Source organism: Quercus lobata, chromosome 6 (genome assembly GCF_001633185.2).
Source record: "Quercus lobata isolate SW786 chromosome 6, ValleyOak3.0 Primary Assembly, whole genome shotgun sequence".
Lineage (NCBI taxonomy): Eukaryota > Viridiplantae > Streptophyta > Magnoliopsida > Fagales > Fagaceae > Quercus > Quercus lobata.
This window is the reverse complement of record NC_044909.1, coordinates 41,347,434-41,368,123: the sequence shown is the minus strand read 5'-3', so window position 1 is coordinate 41,368,123 and position 20,690 is coordinate 41,347,434. Positions and strand designations below refer to the sequence as shown.

Below are 20,690 nucleotides of genomic sequence, written 5' to 3'. Positions count from 1 at the left end.
AGGAGGGGCTACATAATGTGAAAGAAATTAATTGTATAAGTTGCTTTCTCTTTCACGCTAACTTTTGTCACAGATTGAGTTTCATTTCACCGCAAAGTTTTATATATATCTTGTGAGAAAAGATAGTATCATTACAGAAACCAATGAGGTGAAAAATATCACGTACCTTTGCTTAATGAGGTAAATGGGTTGCGGAATATATTGTTTAATTTGCTATTACAGGAAGCTAAATTAAAATCTACAAGACAATTAATGAAGCCGTTGACCACCAATATTTACAACTTACAAACCTAATGATTATGAACGTTAACCCAACAAAAAAAAAATATTTTTTCTGTGATTAAAGACCTAAGATCAAGGCTACCCTCACATGCTATTGCTAGCTTCTTTTGATTCTATAAAGTCAATCCAACATCTGAGAAAATTCATAATTGTAAATCTCTGCAATTTTTTTTGGAACAAAGTCATAAACAATGTTTTAATCACGTGCTCTGTTTTCAGTTGATACCTTAATTGGAAGAAAATATTCAATTTATTTGACGTATTAGTTGTAGTTTTTTAGAACACCATTTTTCTTCTAAAACTAAAATTAATCCAAATCTCATTTATTCAAATGAATTCGGCGCAAAATTAGTTATTAAAAAATAAGTCAAATAAACTACAAGAACTTTATTTTTTTTAATAAAAAAAAAAACCGAATAAACTATAAAATTAAATCTTTACTAAAAGAACACCAAATTGTCAACCATGCAAACTTGAAAGTTGTATCTTTTTCTAATTGTCAACCCTATAGCTCTATTGAAGTTACCACAAAATTTAGTTACCTGCTCTCTAGATTTACACTCGTGAGTTCTCTAATGGCTTTTAGATAAAATCACCTCGAAATTGGATCAGCAAGTAGGAAAAGTAAAATAGATTCCTTTGAATTCAAAGGATATTTAGCATTAATTATAAGTGGAGGGCCATTTAATCTATTACATATGCTAATAAGGCGCCACCATGTGCATCCAATGTTTAAAGAGTCCTTCAATTTTTGACTGCCGCCCTTTGCCTGCACTCAATTATACATATACCCACCATTATTAATGGCCTCTTCATTGGTCAATTTTTTTTATTACCTCTATTATAACTCTGTCAACATCAACTCCTAAGAAAGAATTAACAAAATTAATCATCCACCTTGATTGTTAAAAAACTAAAAGAATCTAAGGGGAGTAAGTAAATCTTGAGTAATACATCTTTTTCACATCCTACTGAGATTATAAATTGTTATTGATTTTTATATGTATTATATACACTTAGTGTCTGTTTGGAAACATCTTATCTAATTTTTTGTTGAAAATGTATTAAAATATATTTATCTTGAAAAAATGAATAAAAATTCGGTGAAATATAAGATTATAAAAGTTGTAAATAAAAGCTAGAAGTTGAACTTATAAGCTGAAACTAAGTGTCTAAAAATAGCTTATTTAACTTTTTGTTGAAAGTATATTAAAATATATTTGTACTTCAAAAAAATTGAAAAAGTGAGGTTTTAAAAACTATACATAAAGTATAAAAGATAAGGAAAATGCTAATAAATGTCTTTAGGGTAATGATTAACTATTTATATAAAAAAAAGGTTTTAATATTTTAACAACTTTTTTTCATTTCTAATAAAAATAATGTCAAAATTTTTCTAAAATAAACCGTTAACTATTATCAAAGGATAAAGACTTTTAGTCTCATCCATTAATATAAGATATTGTCTTATTTAATAAAATAATGATTAAACGTGGAGATATTTTTGGCATAAGTAGACTAGCTTAGGTTATTTATTAAACTAGAGCTCTATTAGTAATTGATTGTTGTTCGAGAAGCATGCATGTTAGTGTTGGACACTTGGAGGATGATGAACACAAGGCTAGCTGAAGCTCCACGTGAGTACAAAAACTACTACCTAAAAGTATGTGAGGTTACTGCCCCAATTATGCTTCAATTCTCGAAAACTTTGTTTCAACATTAATTAAAGGGTGTTGCAGTTCCAACCTCTCATCCAGCTTTGCAAGATAGAAGCCTATCGGGCAGCCCGTGGAGGCCATTAAATTTTTTTTTAAAAGAGTTTGGTTCTCGCTTTACTTTGTTCTCACACAATTTTTTTTTTCTTTGAAATCTACCACCAAAGTTTTTTGTGAATTAAAAGCCTTGCACCTTTTTACTTTTTTTCAAATATTATGTGATATCTCAATTTGATTGATTATGTGATGTGTGTGAGTGTGTAACGAGTCTCTCTCTCGCTTAAATCCCTAACGTTCTCGTTAGGGCCCACTTTGTGGGGTAGTGCCTCTGAGCCCATACGAGATTACTGGGCCGGCTCTGATACCATAAGTAATGACCTAAGGAAAAGCGCTAGCCACACATTTGTACTATATTTCAAAAGGACTAGTCACAATTAAGATTCCTTGTAGTTGTTAATAAAACCCAGTTCAACCCAGTAAATATCCGATGTGGGACTCATCACACACTCACACACATCACACAATCAATCAAATTAGGGCATACATATTGACTAAAAATCAAAATTTCTAGGAGCTCCACAAGATATTGTAGGGGTGAAATGAAGAATAAAACAGTAGTAAATGTGAAGAAAAATAAATGTGAGCTTAAATAAAAATGGCATAACTTTCTCTTCGGTTTACTGAAATTTATATAATGTTGTATCAATTGCAGTCAAGACATATAAAGTGTTAAATATGTTAGTGGCAAAATAACTCTTCTAATAAGGTTAAAAGTAATTATATATGTCTTAACTGAGGGACTTATCAATATAAAAGCTAAGAAAATTGTCCTAAAGCATTTTCCTCTCATGCTAAGTTTGTTGTATATATAAGTATATATAGACTAAGGTCCGTTTGGATACTGCTTATTTTGCAGAAAATTGAAAACTGAAAACCCTATAGTAAAATAATTTTTTAAATGTGTGAATAGTGCTGTGAGACCCATTTTTAATGAAAAAATTGTGAATAAAAAAGTTTGTGGGTTTCGTGAATAGTACACGAGATCCACTGACAGACCACTTTCTTGTTGAAACGCGCTTCTTAACGCAAAAAAAAAAAAAAAAAAAAAAAAAAAAAAAAAAAAGAAGAAGAAGAAGAAGAAGAAGAAGAAGAAGAAAAAAATGCAGACGCTGGGGGAGGAAACGCCATCCAAATGCCTTCTAGGTTTCAATATATGTAAGTTTATTTTGAAACCTACTTGAGTGAATCTTGTGTGGTTCAAATTCGGATTGGCAAAGAGAATATATTTTGAAGTGCTAATCAAACAACAAAGCATTCTTGAATTGCTAATTGGTGAGGAGAAAAGCTCGTTTAAGAAGAGCCTAGTTCGCTCAAGCAGATTAACAGTCCGTTTGAAAACAGCTTATTTAGCTGAAACTGAAAATTTTTTGTTAAAAGTGTAAGGAAAAAAAAAAATGTTAAAAGTTAGCTGAATAGTACAATGGAACCCATGAACAATATCAAAAAGTGTAATAAAACCTATGAATAGTACTAAAAAAAAAAAAACCTAAAACTCAAATAAGCTAAAACTTGCATCACATTCCAAATTGGCTCTAAGTGGTGGCACTGGCATCAAGAAGAAGCATTAAGGCATTCATTCAACGACCACCCAATGGGCTGCTCAAGCAGCTCATTAAAGCTCGCTCAAGCAAGCTATGAAAAGAAACAGTTTATGTAGAATTCCAAAGGAAACTAGTCTCACACGACTAGTAAAGGTCTTGAAAGATTTTGAGTCTTTGAACCAACCAAGTTAACTCTCCAAAAACACCTATTAAAGGGTTATACCCCATTGTCTATAAATAATGCTTCTATATTTAGTTTTTTAACTACTTTTTACTATTACAGAAATTTACAATAATTCTATATTTTAGACAAATTTGCTATAATCCTCTAGCAACTTTGGGAGAGGGAAAATTTATGCTATGAAGACAACAATTTCATCATGTTTCTAAGCCTTTATTTATTTATGAAACTTTCACTTATTTCTTTCATTGTCATTCCCATTGAGGTTGCTCCCATATTAGCCAAAAGATCCATATACTTTTAATTTTAATGATGATCCATATACTTATTTCCCTCCCCAAAGATATGTTCAACAGTCACCTGTCAAGTTAATCCCAACAGATTCCCACCGAGTTAGTCTTTATCCTTTAGTAGTAATCCTCATAATAGTCAAATAAGAACATGTTTCGACCTTCTTTCTTTTTTAGTAAAAAATATTGTTGTACCTAAATGGGTTAGAAAAGTAATATCCATTTTCACTGGATGGGAAATGAACATGAAAGATCGACATGTTAATTATTTATTGAGGTGTTATTTGGGACAACAATTACGATACCAACTTTACCCTGACCCTGAGGAGCAGCTCTAGACTCATTTTGACGACTAATAATTAATTTGATTATTATTTAGAAAGGGATAAAGAAAAGAAAAAAGAAAAAAGAAGAAAACAAAAGAAGAAGGTGGAAGTAGTATTAGTTAACGTTAGAGTACAACAAGGTGCCATGATGATTGTGTGCTTTGCTTTATCTCCGCTGTCTAACAAATGCATGATTACTTATGGGCCATAGATCGGTCATACCAGACACAAAAGGCGTAATAAGCTTTAAAGCTCAAGTTGTTTAACAATTAACAGTAAAAATAAACCAAAAGTTTGATGGATTAGATTAAGGAATTCAAGACAAATTTAATGTTAATCAGAGCGTCTTTGCTTTTTCCTTTTCCTTCCCTTATTGTCAAATCCTCAAACAAATCTTATCTCTCTCAGCCCAAATATCCCGTTTGCCCCAATTGTCGTTAATAAAGTTGATATATATATATATATATTATGAGTATGTGAAAAGCCAATAGCAAATCACTTTTTATTGTGACGAGTTAAATTCTCACACTCTCGAGCTTGATAGCATCGCCAACTTTGGTACCAATGTATTCCGCAGGACTTAAACTCAATCACAAAGATAAGGCGAACGAGGTGCTTGATCACTAAACTTCGCTCTAAATAATCTCACCAACCTTGATACTAATACGTTCTGCACCACTCAAACAGACAAGGTGCTTGACTATTAAACTTCCCATCCAGGGTCATAAAGTTTTAGATATTAAAAATATTAGTATTGGGGTGTAAATCCCTTCAAATTGCTATTTTAACAACACATCCGCTTAAGTTGAGTTTTAATTAAGTGTGCATTTGTTAATATTTTTTAACAACCAAGAATAGCAAGCGTGTATGGATACACGTTACTGTAGTTAGATGATAAAACTAACATATTATATTTTATTGTCCCTCTCTTCCAATAAACAATTATTAACCTTTATTTTATTATAATTTTCTCTCTCTTCGCACACTCTCCCAAGTAAATAGTAAATAAAGAATAAAAAAATATATTTAAATAATATAGTGAAAAAATAAAAAATAAAATATATTGTAAAGTAAAATAATATAATAAATAAAACAACTTTTTAAATAATAAAATGTACATTTTGATGCATAACCGAATGTAAATACTGTAACAAACCAAAATCACCTCCCAATCAATCACATAAATCACCCAACAACAACTAAAAAGTCTAGTACAAGACTCTAGTCTACTAGACCTATTTTTTCATTTTAGCCATAAATGAAAAAGAGCCGTTGCTCAACAACAAGTAAGCTGTAATTTGTAATTTTGTGGGGTGCTGTATGAAAGAAAATAATAAAAAATATGAATAAGTATGGCAAACCTTTTATCACCAGTCATAATCACAAACTCCAAGGGCAATTAAGGAACCCAGAGGAGCGAATGCTTCCATTACCAAAATCTCAGACTGGACCCCACTCTGCCACAGCTATAAATACCTATACTCCCTCTTCTTCCTAAACTCCTATCCCCCAACCAAAAAGCACTCTCACTCCGCTCTCTCTCTCTCTTCAAAACACAAACAGTTACTTCTCTTTCTCTCTAAAAAATACTAATAATTTACTTCTCTCTTTGATTTTCTTTCTCTTGGCAATAACAGAAAAGAGAGAGAAAAAAAAAGTTAGTAATTCTTGTAACAGTAACCAGACTTTTTTTGGAAACACAATGGTCGACGTGGACCGGAGAATGACCGGTCTCAACCCGGCCCACGTAGCCGGTCTCCGCCGACTATCGGCTCGAGCCGCCGCTCCATCAGCCACCGCCTCACTCCCTGCACGAAACGGTCTCCTCTCGTTCTCTTCTCTAGCAGATAAAGTTTTAACCCACCTTCGGAATTCGGGTATCCAAGTCCAACCGGGTCTCTCAGACGCCGAGTTCGCTCGCTCCGAAGCTGAGTTTGGCTTCGCATTCCCGCCTGACCTCCGTGCCGTCCTCTCCGCCGGGCTACCAGTCGGTCCTGGCTTCCCTGACTGGCGCGCCACCGGCTCTCGCCTCCACCTCCGCGCCTCGCTCGACCTTCCTATCGCCGCGATTTCGTTTCAGATCGCTCGGAATACGCTCTGGTCGAAGTCTTGGGGACCTAGACCGTCCCACCCGGAAAAGGCTCTACGGGTCGCCCGGAACGCTCTAAAGAGAGCTCCGCTTTTGATTCCTATCTTCAACCATTGCTACATTCCTTGTAACCCGTCTTTAGCCGGGAACCCGATTTTCTTCGTGGACGAGAATCGGATCTTCTGTTGCGGTTTGGATCTATCCGATTTCTTCGAGCGCGAGTCTCTCTTCCGGAGCTCCGAGTCGTCCGATCCTCAAATTCTCAAAAGGCAAAGATCCGTGAGCGAGAAATCGGCCGGTTCGTCGTCCAATTTCTCACGGAGAAGTCTGGACCAAGTTGGATCGGCCGGAGCTAGGACACCGAGATGGGTGGAGTTCTGGAGCGACGCAGCCGTAGACCGGCGCCGGAGAAACTCGTCGTCGTCTTCGTCTTCATCTCCGGAGAGATTCTTCGAGATGCCTAGGTCCGAAATGCCAAAATGGGTTGAGGAATACATCGAGCAAATAGGATCCGTTTTGAGGTCGGGCGGGTGGAACGAATCGGATATATCCGAAATCGTTCACGTTTCGGCCTCCGGATTCTTCGAAGGAGAGATGGTTTTGTTAGATAATCAAGCGGTTCTCGATGCTCTGCTTTTGAAAGCGGACCGGTTCTCGGACTCGCTCCGAAAGGCCGGGTGGAGCTCCGAAGAGGTATCGGACGCGTTGGGATTCGATTATAGACCGGAGAAGGAGAGGAAACCGGCTAAAAAGCTATCCCCGGAGCTCGTGCAAAGAATTGGTAAACTGGCTGAATCGGTTTCCCGGTCATGATACGTGGAGATTCTTTTTCTCTTTCTTCTTTTCCTAATATTTTTATTTTTGTATTTTAAAAATCCTCGGGGTTTGATTTTTCCTCATTTGGGTAAAAGAAAAAAATTAGTAATTACGGGGAAACGCGTTGTACTATGAAACAAAGCGTATAAAAGATCAAAAATCAAATATATATATAGAGAGATCAAAGTTACAGTTAATATTTTCATATATTATATAATGTTAATAAAATTATTATTGAATACTTTTGTTTGGGTATTTCTTGTTAATTTATGTTTACAGCTCATATAATGGTACGGAATATTGCTTAATTTTTAAGCTGGGGAAATTAAATTAGCTCTAGTTTCTAAATCCTCAGCCAGTGCACGTGTGTATATTTTTTAATACTACAATGGAGAATTTATTGTTCACTCTTGGTAGTTGGGCTCCAATCAAAAACCTTGCCCTTGGTGTGCTACGGCTGGACAGTGCATCTCTCTCAATGATATTTGCAAACAACTAATCAAACGGCGTCGTGCTTTGCTTTTGTGCTGGCTATGCTTTCAATTTCGATTGTTGAGCTAATTTTCCATTCATTTAAATTTCAATATAATCAACATGAAATTTTTGAATGTTTTAGGTAGATGGTACTGAGTTCAAAATCACAGATCTGGGCCTTGGAAAATGGGTTTTTTTTGGTTAATGTTTTTAGGTAAGACTTGTGACAGGAATTTATGTAGTAGACAGTGGGGGCACAGTTACACGGCAATGGGAAGTGAGGGAAATGTCTGAGTGAGGGAAATCTATTCTTTTAAGAAACTATAGTTAAAAAACAGGGGATAGGGATAGGGGAGAGGGATATATATTTTACTCTGGGATTTCTTTTTCCTTGGAATTGGTGAAAAGATATGGGGTCTTGCAGAATCTGACACGGAGCCCTTCTCACAGTTTAGCTTTTAAGAGACAAAACAAAGAGGGAGTGAGGTACGTGGTGTTAGTCTGTTGGATACGTATCTAATTTTGGGGGTGTGAACTGAAAACTGAAAAAAGCTATGGCGGAGTTTTTGTAATTTTGAGAAATGGGGGTGGGATGGGCAAGTTTGGAAATTTGGGGACCGCGTGAGTCGAGTTTCAGATGGGTCCGTACTTGAGATGGGATAGTTGGAAGGTTACAAAAGTGGAGGCTTTCACACCTTTTTTTTTTCTCCTGATTTGTGTATAGTTTTTTTTTTTTTTTTTTTTTTTTTTTTTTTTTTTTTTAATTTTGGAAGTGAGTTGAGACTTGAGAGGGTAGTACTTTGTTGTTTTTATTTTGGTTTGTAATTCACATTTTGTAGATATTTGGGGAGCATCTAGAGCCGGCCGACATGTGATGGAGTGTGGGTTGGTACGGGGAGAGAGAGAGAGAGAGAGAGAGAGCATTGGATTTGGATCTTCAAATTTTGAAATTATTTATTGTTGGGTAAAAATAATTGGAGAGTTTAATTCCGTTGAGAGTAAAAATCAGTGAATTCGTGGTCAGAATGTGACTAGGCTTACAGAGTCCTCAAAGTTCACAGATTTGCATCTTGCAAATTCAGATTGGCTCTTCTGAACACTGACAGGAACTTCAATACAACGATCAGAGATGGTAAAAATGCTGTTGTCCAATCCCCTCCTTATTTGGAGCAGATTTTTCCAAGCTTTAAGTTTGAAAGAATGGAAACTTTCTTTTCTTTTTCTTTTTTTCTTTTTTAAGAAAGAGAGAAATATAACGGCACATCTTTGGTGCGTTGATCATTTAATAAATATAAATACTTGTGAGATATAGAGGAAAATTATTAGAATTCAAGTTTTTAAGAGGGAGCTTCACACACATATACACTTAAATTAAATTAGAGTAGATTTTTTATCTTGTATAAAAAAATAATTAAAAAAAAAAGCAAAACATTTTGTCTCTTCTAAGTATTTTTGGAAAAAAAAGTTGTTATTTTTATTAAACAAAGTAAAACAAATTGGCTAAAATTATGACATCAAGGTGCAGAAGAATATCATCCGTTTACACCGAAAACCAATAACATATTTAGTCTAAGTTTATGCGTATATGTATGGTTTAATTTTTTAATATGTAATTTATTATATATTCAAAATACTAGCTACGTGGTACCAGTTTAACCATCTTTCTCAAAAAAAAAAAAAAAAAAAAAGTTTAACCATCATTCCTCCCCTTCTCTCTCATCTCTATTTGATCTCACAACTAATACACTTGAATGCATCACCTCTCCACATCCTTTTATCACTCAAAAAATTAAAATTATGAATGAGCTAACATTTCTTGGATCGTTGAATATATACGAAATTCATAATGAAGGTAATTTACATCATACTGTTTGTGAACAATACACCTATTAATGAATTGAATGATAATGGACCACTTCGAAGACCGTTTTTCTTCACAGTAGTCGTATCCATTTCGCACAGTAAGATGATAATGATTTGCAATGGAATCCAACCTTCAAATAAACAAAACATGGAACTTTATGATAGTTAAATGATTGTTGTTAAAATAACAATAAAATAATGTAACATGACAATGTGGAAGAAAGAGAGAGAAGGAATTAAGATGGTTCAGCATGACCATTTAAATCTGCAGTAAAAAAGTTCCTAACAGCTACAATTTTACTTTTTAAGTTAGTATATTTCATAATGAGCGCATGGTAAGATATTTATGGCAGGCTGATTTTTAAATTTGGTGTTTATTTGGATACAACTTATCTAGTTTTTTACTAAAAATTTTTTGCCGAAAGTATTATAGATAAATAACTAAATAAAATAAGCTAATTGTTTTTCTAAAAGTATTGTAGCAAAATAATAAGCAGAGCGGGAACGGTAATAAGCAAAAATGTGAGCCAAAAATATAGCGGGACCTGCAAACGGTACCTAGTCGTAGATTTTTGACCAAAAACAGTACCTAGCTGTGTGAAAAATTAAGGTTATGTTTGGATGAAGAGAGTTTTGAGTGATATCATCCTGTTTTCATAACTCATGATCTAAAACTGGTGGGGCCCAAGGAAGAACACTTGTTTGGACTCCATGACTCATGATCCGTGACTCAGTTTCCATCACTCAATTCTCTGATTTTTGAGTTATGAGTTATGAAAACTGAAAACAACTAAAAAGTTGTTTTCAGTTTCCATAACTCATAACTCAATCGCATTTTTGTAATTAAACACACATGGAGAGACCCACAGCCGCACCTTTTGACCTTTGACTCTTTTTTATTATTTTTTATTTTTATTCCTTTCTTCTCTGGGTTCGGTCTTCTTCTTCTTCCTTTTTTTTTTTTTTTTTTTTTTTTTTTTACTAGTTCGGTTTTCAGTTCTTTTTTTTTTTTTTTCATTGGGTTCGGTGAGTTTGGGTACTGGGGGTTGAAGGAAAAAAGAAAAAGAAAAAGAAAGTAAAAGCTACATAAGGTACAGGTATGGGGCCCACAAATAGTTGAGAAATATTGAGTGATGACAAGTGAGTGAGTGTGTCAAACGGGGTGGGGTGTTTGAAGTGATGGGTGATGAGTGATAGGTGATGAAAACTGAGTGATGAGTGACCATTTTTTTAAACCAAACAAGGCCTAAGTTACCGAAAGTGGAAATAAGCTTTTTTGTTGCAGGCCCATATGAGACTCACAAACAATAGAAAATTTTAAGCAAAAAGCCAGCTATAATCGAAACCCAAACGCCCACTGGACCAACGTCACCAAATGAAGTGTAGGCGACAGATTAGAATGATGGCGAGTTGCACACGATGATTAAGGCTTGAATGCTGGGCACTGTGGATGGCATACCTATGGAAGTTACTAATTAGATGCATGGCCTAAAACACTATACTTGAAGAAGACAAGGACATGTGACTGAAAAGAAAAAAATCCAATAAAGGTCACTGATCACAGTTTGTGGTCTAATTAACATAACCTAAGGGCTCGTTTGAATTGAGGGGGAAGTGGAGGGAAGTAGAGTAGAATTGGCTAAAAATTAACTAATTCTGGGTCATATCTATTCTACTCTACTCTTCCTTTCTTCCCCTTAATCCAAACGGACCATAAAAGATGTTAAAGATGCATAACTAGTAAAAAAGCTAATAGAGGAGGTTATTGTGGTTGGTGTGGTACATGATACTCGGCCAAGATAGTAAATGACACTTGATCATAAGGAAACCAGAAAACTAGATGCATATACCTATTGAATGTAGTTGGATCTTGTCCATGACATGGAATGATTCAAGATAAACCAACAAAGTGGTTGGCATCGATGATAAAGGAGAGAATCTTGATAGAGGTATAAAAGACATAAGTTAATAGAGGTCACATAAACCTAGCACTGATAACACACAATCTATAACGATTATAAGGGAACAAATGATCCAAGATCTTGCACAATTAAGAGTAAATAAAAATTACCATTACGCACCTTTGGTGGGGGGTCACTCCACAAGTATAAGTGCTTGTAGGGTGTGGGGGGCAAGAGCCGGGGTTCAAGTCTCCAAGAGGGAGCTTTATATATATATACTTAGATTAGGTTATAATAGAATTTATATCTTGTATATAAATAAAAATAAATAAATAAATAAATAAATATGCAAAAAGCCCAACACATGACAACAAAAGCTGTCCACATTTCCAATTGGGCCTTTCTTATTTTGTACAAGAAAATAATAGGGTAGGCTAATTCATCAACTAACCAGGGTTACAACACCTGCCATTCAAGTAAGATTATGATTAGTTAGCAAACAAACAAAAAAAGTAGGGTTAGGATTTTATTTGCTTGCACTTCAAGTAGGATTGAATGTAGTCCTTGACTAGAATTAGACTTTGATATCTTTAACCATTAATTTGTAATACAAGTTAATATTTTTCTTTTAGTCATAGAAATTTTATTTTGAAGTCCTTCTAGTTGTGAAACCTAATGAATTAAGACTATTGCGCCTTACAATTATCACATGCAAGTGAGATGTAAAAGTTAATATGGTAAAAAAGTAAAAAGTCTCACATACATGTGGCAATTACATGGTGCAATTGTATTTAAATCCAAACTTGATAAATTTTAAGTTGGGCACAAAATAAAGTCAACAAAATAACATAAGGAGGTGGTATAATATGACTATAACAAATTAGATCTAGGGAATACATTTCATATCTTTATTTTTATCGGGTCCTATTAATGAGTACCCTAAAACATTTGTTAATGAACCATTTTAGAAAAATTTTAATACTACTTTAATGAGAAATATAAAATGTTGTAAAAAAATTAAATTTTTTTCTAATTTTTAAAAATATTTCATAGTTCAATACTCTTAAAGCATTCGTTAACCTTTTGATTTTTATCCAGCAAATGGTGCCAAACATAAATTACTCAAAAGCATGTAACTCAATGGAAATGGTGGACGGTATGATTAATATTCATACAACTACCCTATCAGAAAGGCCAATTTTGGTTGATTCTTTAGTACAATTTCATATGCTATATTCAGAGTGAAAACATGCAATTGAAGGCCTTAAGGCAACATTAATTAATTGGATGCCCCCCCGTCTCATATTGACAATTTGCCATTCAAATCCTTTATTAACATCAATAATTAGAGTATTAGACATGACAGAGCACATTTATAAAAAAAAGACATTCAATAAACAGTCCCAACTCCCAAAACCACTAACGCAAATAAAGATAAGCATACAGTAAATGCTCCAACGGTCACTGCCACCACCACCGACCGTTGCTCAGGTCACGTGCGAAATCCACCGCTCCCATTCACATCACATGCCACCCTCTGCGATCCCTAACGGGCCTAACGTGGTGTGTGAGTGTGTGACAACGTCACTTCTTGCAGTTACAAAAGGTATCTTATGAGGATTGTGGATAAAATATATACATGTACAAAGAATTTATACAAAACCATAATGCATGCATGATGTAAGATGGGCCCTCTGGTGTGGTGAATTTAATATGGACATGGGATTAGCTCTATACTCCTTTATTTGTGTCTGTTTGGTCTTGACTCTTAAGAGTTAAGACACAACACCAACATTGCATTGCCCTTAGGGTCTACACATATTTTTCTAATCATGAAAAATTATCTCTTGTAATAGGTATATTAAATCATCTATATAACTAACTAACAAGTGAATTGAATGCAATGTAATTTTATTTTATACTCTTTGATAAGAACGGAATATAGTCCCGATCCAAACTACATAATAAGTTTCCTTTTTAAAGGTTGATCAGTGTACGTAACTGTTACAAAAGATACTTTCTTCCTTTCTGGCTAATTATAGCCTCAAATCAAGCTAAGATAGAAAAGGTATGATAACATCATTAACATGTATGGCGATGAAGCACTAGGTAAGAGTGGGGTGCATGGTAAAGATTAGTCTACTCACCAAAAAGAGACGAGGATTAATCAAAAGTATGTCTTTGATTTGTCTGGGTAAGGGGTGGTGAGGGTGGTCCAAGTTGTCCTGAGAAAGGGCCATTTCACTCACTCTTAATAGGCGAGGGACTGTCTATGGGTGCTATTTTTGTCATGCAAAGGAGACAGTAACTGGTTTGGAATTTAATGTGATAGAGAACTGGTGGTGATTATTCAAAAGTTTGAGGACGATTTTAGAAGACTTGAGATGGTGACCACACGTTGACATTAGAGGAGGAGTGTCTTTGGACTCTTGTGCCAGTTTTTTCAAGTCTTAACTGGTGTATTGTGCTACTGCTTCTGTGAATAGTCTACCTGTTTTGTACATTCCAATAGGTGCTATCAGCTATGTGTTGCATTGTCCATGGAGTCGTGTGATATTTATCTAGAGGCTTCATTGTGAGTGGTTCTGGTGCCATAATTCTGTGCACAATTCACCCACGTGACGAGTTGTAATTGGTGAAGGGGTGATGGTGGGTCACCCTTCCATCAACCACAACTCGCCACATGGGCAAGTTGTGCACAACACCATTACTCTTTCACCAATTACAACTCACCACATGGGTGAATTGTACACAATTAGTGTCACCAGAATTTTCCTTTCTTTGTCCAATAATTGACTGTATCTATAGGCTTCTCTGGGAAATTTCTGTGAATGTGTGTGCGCATCACATTCAGAAGAAATTGTTGCTAGTACGATACTGATTAGTGATTAGACAGGGTAAAAGAAAGCAAAGGAATCAACTCATATAAGTTGGTGGGTGGTTCATGATGAAAAATGAGTATAGTCAGCAGCATCAGTAGACAGTAGCTTCCCAGTTTCGCGAGATAAAATGGTAGGGCTAATTGGCTTCTCTGTAAAGTGCTTCAGATGTTTTTTTTTTCTTCTTTCTTCTTTCTTCTTTTTGAGGAATAAGTGCTTCAGATGTTTGTTCTGCAAGTTCTCCAAGTACATGCATTCAATGACACATTCTCGAAAGCTCAAACTCTTATTATAAATATTTTGTATTGAGTGGACATATATGTGGTTAATTTCAATTAGTTTGACAAATGGGCTGTACTTGACTGATACGAAGATATGACCTGAGACATGATTAGTATGCTTTTATATCTTATAAGAGTGCTTGTAGCATAGGAGCTAATTATATAGCTATTTTAGCTCTACCAAAACATAAAAATAACCATACAACAATAGAGTTAAAGATATTTTTTTTTAGCTTCATTGTTACAGTGCATATCTATCTATCTATGGATGTGCACTGTAACTTAGAGCTAAAAAAAATTTATTCCCTGCCTAATTAAAATAATAAACATTGGGTTTTTTTTTTTTTTTTCTTCTCACACTGTGCCTCTCTCAGTCACTCTCATCTAAAGCTCTCATCTCTCTAATTTCTCTCAAGCTCACTCTCTCAAACTCTCACATCTCTGTTTCACTTTCACCGCCGCCAGCCCGGCTCATCCTCAATGTCGCTGCCACCAAAGCTCAACGTCACCGACCCACTAGCCGTCCCAAGCCACTAATCAGCCTCAGACCCACACCGCCATCCACCTCAAACCAACATCGCTAATCGCCTCAGACCCACTTCTCTTCCGCCGATCCACTTCAGGTCAGTTGTCTCTGTCTTCTTCATGTGGATGCTTGGGATTTTTGATTTAGGTATAACATCAAAGAATGTGGGATTTTTGATTTGGGTATAACATCAAAGAATGTGGTCAATGATTTCTTTTTCTTGTTCTTTCAGATTATTATTTTAGATGCAATAATTTTTTTGTTGTTCTTGTTCAATGAAAAGTTCTATCATTTGATCTCAGAGCATCCATGAATGGATAGAATGTATTTGTATTGGAATGTATTGGGAATTTTCTATTTGCAGAAATTTGTTGTGTGGTTTTCTTGTAATAGAAGTTCTTGTCCCAGTTTTATATTCTGTTGCACAAAACCAGCAACAGAAGCACACAAAAAGGATTTCTTGTGGTCATTTTAATGAGAAATTGTTAGTTTGGTTTTAAGATGCTCAAAAATGAATTTGTTGTTTTCTTTATTAGTGGAGTTACATGTCAAATTAAGTATTTATGCATAATCATATTCTATTGTTATAATTCTAAGTATTTTAAGTTTTGATATAAATGTTAATTTGAGAATTTTCTGTGTATAGGAAAGTTTACATTTTTTTTTTTTTCTAATTTTATGGAGTCACGTAGAGACACGAAGTTACGTAGAGACCTAACATATTTCACGGGTATCATGAATGGGGATATAGAAACTGACTCACAACTTTTGGGAACGTCTCAAAATACTCCTATATCAGTTTTTGTTTCTCCACCTCCACCTCAAGTTGAAAATGCTTCTTCTACAAAAGGAAAATGGGGCTCTAACTTTAGTGTAGAGGAAGATCAACTAATGTAAGCATGGCTCAATACTAGTGTTGATGCCATAAACAGTAATGAACAAACACTGAATACATTTCGTCAAAAAGTTTAGGAAAACTTTACGCAGTACAATACATCCGATACCACACATACTATTATCTCCTTGCTAAGTCGTTGGGGAATGATTAGTGAAAAGACAAATAAGTTTGCCAGGTGTATGGTTAAAGTTAACGCACATCATCAAAGTGATATAACCGAATAAGATAAGGTATTAATTATATTGCAATAGTTTTAACATACCCATTCACCAATAGTTTGAAGATATATATTAATCATGTTATATTTCTTTTAATTTTTTTAGATTACCAATGCGAAGGCTTTGTATAAAGAGATTCACAAGAAACCCTTTCTTCTTAATCATTGTTGGCTCATGTTAAAGGACCAACCAAAGTTTGCCGATCCTAATGGAAGATCAAAAGCATCCGTGCCTCCAACTCCGGAGTCAACATCTATTGGCGAAGGGGAATATGGGTCCGAACTTGGTGGCACTTCCAATTTTGAGAGGCCAATTGGTAGGAAGATCGAAAAGGCCATCCAAAAGAACAAAGCCACCGGAAAAGATGTAGGGGAATATTTGGCCAAGAAATTGAAATTTATTGAGGATGTAACTTGATTGGAAGAGGAAAACTTGTTTATTGAGAGGGAAAAACTTGCGATTGAGAAGGAAAGAAGTGAAGAAAAACTTAAGATTGAGAAGAAAAAATTTGAGATGGAATATATGTTAGAGGAGGAGAGAATCATGATGAAAGATACAAGTGGCTTGACTGGAGCACAAAAAGCTTTTTATGAACAACTCCAGGAGGAAATCATGGCAAGACGAAGTTCACGTAATTAATGGGCTTGATTGCATTTTGGATGTAGCTTAGGCTTTTATGTATTTTGTAGTAGCTTATGTAGGCCTTTATGTATTTTGGTAGTAATTTATGTATTTTGTAGTGGCTTATGTCACTTAACTTTAATCTTAAACTAGATGTATGTGTTTGTGTTGTGACTTGGGCATGAATTGGTTATATTCATTTTGTTGTGGCTTATGTCACTTGACTTTAATCTTAAACTAGATGTATGTGTTTATGTTGTGACTTGTGTGTAAATTGGTTATATTCATTTTGTTGTGGCTTATGTCACTTGACTTTAATCTTGCATTTATAGTAATAATTGCTTTACAATTGTCTTGAAGGTTGCATCCATGAATCGCTCTTTGTTTCGCAAGTTGCTTTTTGATGACTCAGATGAGGATGAGATAATCGAAGAACTTGTTATAGAAACATCACAACCTAAACGTCGTCACTCTATCCGATGTAATCATTTGGTAGGCTATGAGAGGCTTTTTCTTGATTATTTTGCTCCCACACCAATATATTCACTTGCTTTATTTTGTAGGAGATTTCAGATGAAGTGTTTTCTTTTTCTCCGTATTCAATCTAAGGTAGAAGCTCATGACTCTTACTTTGTCCAAAAAAGAAATAGTGCCAACAAACTTGGTTTATCTTTATTACAAAAGATAACTGCTGTACTTAGAATGCTTGTGTATGGAGTATCGGGTGATTTGATAGATGAATATGTTCGGATTGGAGAAACTACTGCATTAGAAAGTTTGAAAAAATTTGTTACTGCGGTAATTGATGTTTTCTTTGAAGAATACTTGAAAAAGCCAAATAATGAAGACATTGCTAAACTGTTAGCTCATGGCAAACGCTGAGGTTTTCTAGGTATGTTAGATTCAATTGATTGCATGCATTGAAAGTGGAAAAATTGTCCATCTGCATGGAAAGGTCAATATTGTGGTCATATTCGTGACCCTACTATTATTTTGGAGGCAGTAGCATCATATGATCTTTGAATATGGCATGCATTTTTCGGGTTCCTGGGTCAAATAATAATGTTAATGTGTTAGAGTGGTCTCATGTATTTAATGAAGGCGTAAATATACTTTTGGTCCCTACATTTTAGGCCATTTCTCGATTTGGTCTCTAAACTGATTTTTCTCCTATATCAATCCCTGATTTTTCAAAATCGTTTTTAAAATCGTCCCTACCGTCAACCCGGTTATGGAAGAAGCGGATGTGGCAAACGGAGTGCATAAGTGGCATGTTAATCTCTAACGTGGCAAATAAAATAATATTAAAAAAATTATTTTGCTTTTAAAAATGACAAGTCAGCATTTTAATTAATAACAAAATAAAAATAATTCAAAAAAATTAAACTAAAAAAATTCAAAAAAAAAAACTTTTTTTCAATTTTAAATATTAAGAAAACAAATTTATAGTTTCAATTTTTCTTGAACCTTCTTAAGAAACAAACATTTTCTTCCGATAACTTTTTAATCTTTTTTTTTCCAAATCCTCTCTTTCTCTGTCTCTTGGTGTGTATATGTGTTTGTATCTTTTTTTGTTCAACTTTCAATCCCTCTCTCTCTCTCTCTCTCTCTCTAAACCTGACTCTTTAATCTTTGGGTTTTTCTAGATTTCCGTGGGGTGGTCAGTAATGGAGGTGGAGATCAATGATCGGGGTGGAGATTGGTGTAATTGGGGTGTTCGAGGTGGAGATCGGTGGTCAGGGTGGAGATTGGTAATCCATGGGTCTTGGATTATGGGTTTGGTTGGAGATGGAGATGGAGATGGCTCGGTTTGGTTGGAGAGGGCTGGGTTTTTCTGGGTTTGGTTGGGGTGGGCTGTACTTCTACTGAGTCGAAATCGGAAGACCACCGACTCCTGTGTACTTGGCGGCAAAAAGTTATCGTTTCCATCTCACCTGAATGCGACGTCGTTTTTGTACTGTTTAGTTGACCATGACTCGAACTAGGCTTCAACTAGGTGGATTCAGTGCTATTGATGGTGGATTTGGGTTTGTTGACGGCGGATTTGGTGTTGTTGATCGGTAGGGTGTTGTTTGATGAAGTTTTGGGTTGGAGGTTTGATGATTTTTCTGGGTTGGTTTTCTTATGTTGGTTTGGGTTTGATGAATTTTTCATGTTCTAGAGGTTTCGGTGGAGGATAGGGATTTTGTATGAAATTTTGCATTGTTCTAGATTTGATTGTGCTCTTGTTCTGGGTTTGATTGTTCTGGGATTTGGGAAGAACATGAAGAATAAGTTCTTGTGTTCTTAGCTAAAAAATAATGAAAGCAATAATAATAATAATAATAATAATAAAATCAGATTGAAAAGTTTTTTTTTTTTTTTTTAATTTAGTTTGAATTAAATTGAAATTGAAAAATATAAATTTTTTTTATTTTTTTAATTCAAAAAATGTTGACGTGGCATTTAAAAATATTAAATAAAATATTTTATTATTATTTTATTAGCTGGCTTTGACACTTGGCACTTCTGTTTGCCACATCAGCTTCTTCCGTAACTAGGTTGCCAATAGGGACGATTTTAAAAATGATTTTGAAAAATCAAGAAGTGACATAGGAGCAAAATCAGTTTAGGAACCAAATCGAGAAATAGTCCAAAATGTAGGGACCAAAAGTGTATTTACGCCTTTAATGAACTTGCTAAAGGACGTACTCCTGCAGACTGCAGTACATTACTTAATCAATGGTCATGACTACATAATGGGATATTACCTTGTTGATGGTATATATCCAAAGTCGACAACATTTGTGAAAACAATCCCATCTCCACAAGGACATAAGCGAAAATTATTTGCAGCAGCCCAAGAAGTGTGTAGGAAGGATGTTGGGCGTGCATTTGGAGTGCTTCAAGCACGTTTCGCAATTGTCCGTGCACCTGCACGATTTTTCCATCTTGAAACACTTCAAAAGATCATAAAAGCATGCATAATTCTCCATAACATGATTGCTGAAGATAAGCAGAATGATAATGAAGTGGTAGACTTGGATTATGAACAAATTGATGGAGTGGATAATCCTCCTATGCAAGTGTTACGTGAACAAAGTGATGGATTTATATCATACATTGAGAGGCATGAACGCATTAGAGACTGAGAAATTCATTTTCAACTCCAGTTGGACTTTATTGAACATATATGGCAATTGCAAGGCAAGTCGTAGGAACTTCATTTTTATATGTTGAGAAGCATGAGTCATAGGAACTTGTGCAAGTGTGTGAGTTTTATTGTGATTTAGTTTGAACTATGTATGTAAGTAATCTATGGACTACATTGTTCCAGCTATAATATGTTTTCTATTTTATATGTTTTCTTATAAAGTTCCTCCATTTCATAGTTCACATTATTCCAAGATTGCTTCCAGACAATTGAGATGATAATAGGCTATCATGACAATTGAGAAATTTTTTTTAGTCAAAAGATAAATTTGTATATATGTAATTTGGGGTTAAAACAAAATATTATTGTTACTCTAGTTTCTTATTTGCTATCATTATGATTGAGAAATTGTTTTAGTAAAAAAAAAAAAAAAATGCATAAGTATAATTTGGGGTTAAAAAAAATCATGTGTTAACACTAGACGATTATTTGTTATCATGTGGTGGCGGCGGTGGAAGAGTCGGTGGCGGCAACGGTAATGGCTGCGGCAGCGGTTGCAGGTGGTTGTGATTGTTGTTTATTGTAGTGGATATATT

The 20,690-nt window shown here is 34.8% G+C and overlaps 3 protein-coding genes across 3 annotated transcripts; all 3 read left to right on the top strand.

The window, feature by feature from the left end:
• The first annotated feature begins 5,906 nt into the window (after nucleotides 1-5,906).
• Nucleotides 5,907-7,497, top strand: LOC115994902. Its single transcript, XM_031119241.1, has one exon. It carries the CDS (start codon nucleotides 6,098-6,100, stop codon nucleotides 7,295-7,297), a length of 1,200 nt encoding a protein of 399 aa, XP_030975101.1. The 5' UTR covers nucleotides 5,907-6,097; the 3' UTR covers nucleotides 7,298-7,497.
• An 8,462-nt stretch (nucleotides 7,498-15,959) lies between these two features.
• On the top strand, nucleotides 15,960-17,843 carry LOC115950296. The gene is made up of 3 exons (XM_031067517.1): nucleotides 15,960-16,097; nucleotides 16,446-16,748; nucleotides 17,322-17,843. Exons 1-3 carry the CDS (start codon nucleotides 15,960-15,962, stop codon nucleotides 17,841-17,843), a joined length of 963 nt encoding a protein of 320 aa, XP_030923377.1.
• Nucleotides 17,844-18,628: 785 nt separating this feature from the next.
• Nucleotides 18,629-20,092, top strand: LOC115950294. Its single transcript, XM_031067515.1, has 2 exons — nucleotides 18,629-18,712; nucleotides 19,661-20,092. The coding sequence occupies exons 1-2, from the start codon at nucleotides 18,629-18,631 to the stop codon at nucleotides 20,090-20,092; spliced, it is 516 nt and encodes a 171-aa protein (XP_030923375.1).
• Nucleotides 20,093-20,690: the final 598 nt, after the last annotated feature.